The sequence below is a fragment of the Echinops telfairi genome, unplaced genomic scaffold (genome assembly GCF_000313985.2).
Source record: "Echinops telfairi isolate 266 unplaced genomic scaffold, ASM31398v2 ScPeMD7_7457;HRSCAF=8495, whole genome shotgun sequence".
NCBI classification, from domain to species: Eukaryota; Metazoa; Chordata; class Mammalia; order Afrosoricida; family Tenrecidae; genus Echinops; species Echinops telfairi.
The window spans coordinates 37,192,482-37,194,006 of NW_022111357.1; the positions used below are offsets into that span (position 1 = coordinate 37,192,482).

The 1,525-nt window shown below is 44.7% G+C and overlaps 1 protein-coding gene across 1 annotated transcript in view; it reads right to left on the reverse strand.

Annotated features, from left to right (window-relative positions):
• The window catches only part of PARK7 (Parkinsonism associated deglycase), a 31,009-nt gene extending 30,423 nt beyond the window's left edge, over positions 1-586 (reverse strand). The window contains exon 1 of the mRNA XM_004705192.2: positions 397-586. Within this exon, the coding sequence (XP_004705249.1) occupies positions 397-486 (90 nt within the window). The 5' untranslated portion in view covers positions 487-586. The remainder of the gene's footprint in view (positions 1-396) is intronic.
• Positions 587-1,525: the final 939 nt, after the last annotated feature.

Here is a 1,525-nt window from a genome sequence, read left to right on the forward strand (position 1 = left end):
ACCACCTGTTAACAAGTGCTAATACAGGCAGTGGATAGGTAACAGGGAGTTTGGGGTCAGTCTAAGCACCAAGGAACCACACTCCCTCAGCAATTTCTCCGTGAGCTGTGTAGGGACACTAGTGATAGTCGTTTGCCAAGTGGGGCCGTCTCTCAATATCCTTTTCCAAACTTTCACCACAACTAACACACACACCGTCCCTCTAAGCTTCTCATCTATCCTCTCCAGTTGCTACTGTCACTCTGGGCACATAGTTAATTGGATAAATGGGTACTTCTCATGTCTGGGCTTGGAAATAGCTCGTACAGTATTTTCAAGTTATTATCCGATATGTCTGTTAAAAGCCCACTTTTTCAGAAGGGGAGAGAGAGGATCAGCTCACAGTGGGGGACTTACTCCAGCTCGCCTCATGACATCCACAGGAATGACGGTTTCCATCTCCTCAGCTCCCTTGGCTAGGATGACCAGAGCTCTTTTTGAAGCCATTTTTCGGGTTGTGCTTTTGTTTAAAAGACTTACTAGGAAAACAGACGTCAAAAAAACAACTTTCACTGCACCCCTGGAATAGCCAAAAAGTTTAGGTTTAAGAACATTTTCAAAGAGTAAGTTACTTCCTAGGGTGAAGGGTCTGATGAGACAAACAACTAAAAACCGGTCAAATTGTAGGCCCAAGTGGGCTTATACAGTTCCTGGCTGATTTCCAAAGCTTAAGCACAAGTTGCTAATTCTCTCAGAAACAAATTCACTGCCATCGCCATCAAGTTGATGCCAACTCAAAGCGATCCTACTGGACAGAGTAGAACTGCCCCTGTGAGTTTCCAAGACTAACTCTTTGCGGGAGGAGAAAGCCCCGTTTTTCTCCCATTCTCTCAGAGGGGTCACAAAATACACCCCTGTTAAAGTCTAGCTTTTTTCTTCCCATCGTGTGTTTACCCGGTTTCTTAAATTCAAGTTGTAAAAGTAAAGTGAAACACAAGTACATGGATGGGTCTGTATTTCACACAATGACAGGGCAAAAAGTGATTTGTGTCTCAAGGGTATAAAATTAAATATTCAGGATTTGAGTAATTAGCCTGTTTTTTTGCAGGGGATTTTTTCTTCTTCTCGGTAACTGTACTAAAATTTTCGGCAGGATTTACTCAGTGTTGTGCGTTTTAACACTTTTTCTATGGTCGATGGGAATTCCCCCTCACAAATGTCCAATCCAGCAGCATTCTCTCTTTGCACACAGCTCTGAGTCATCTGTAACCTAGTCTTATTCTGACCATTTGTGGTCCAAGCAAATCAGATTTTCGATGAAACGGCTGCACCAGATACTATTAACTAGATCCAAGCCAGGGACGTGTTATTTATGCACGGCATTCGGGAAGCGCTCTTCTTTAGCACGCTCGGACGGCTGGCGATCAAAAATAAGGTTTGCTTAGACATAAGGGGCGTGTTTATCAAGCGCAACCAAACCCTGGCCAGAGCCGGAGTCTGCACGATGCAGGGACCTCACCCGAGGGCAGAGGCCTGCAGGTGGCAG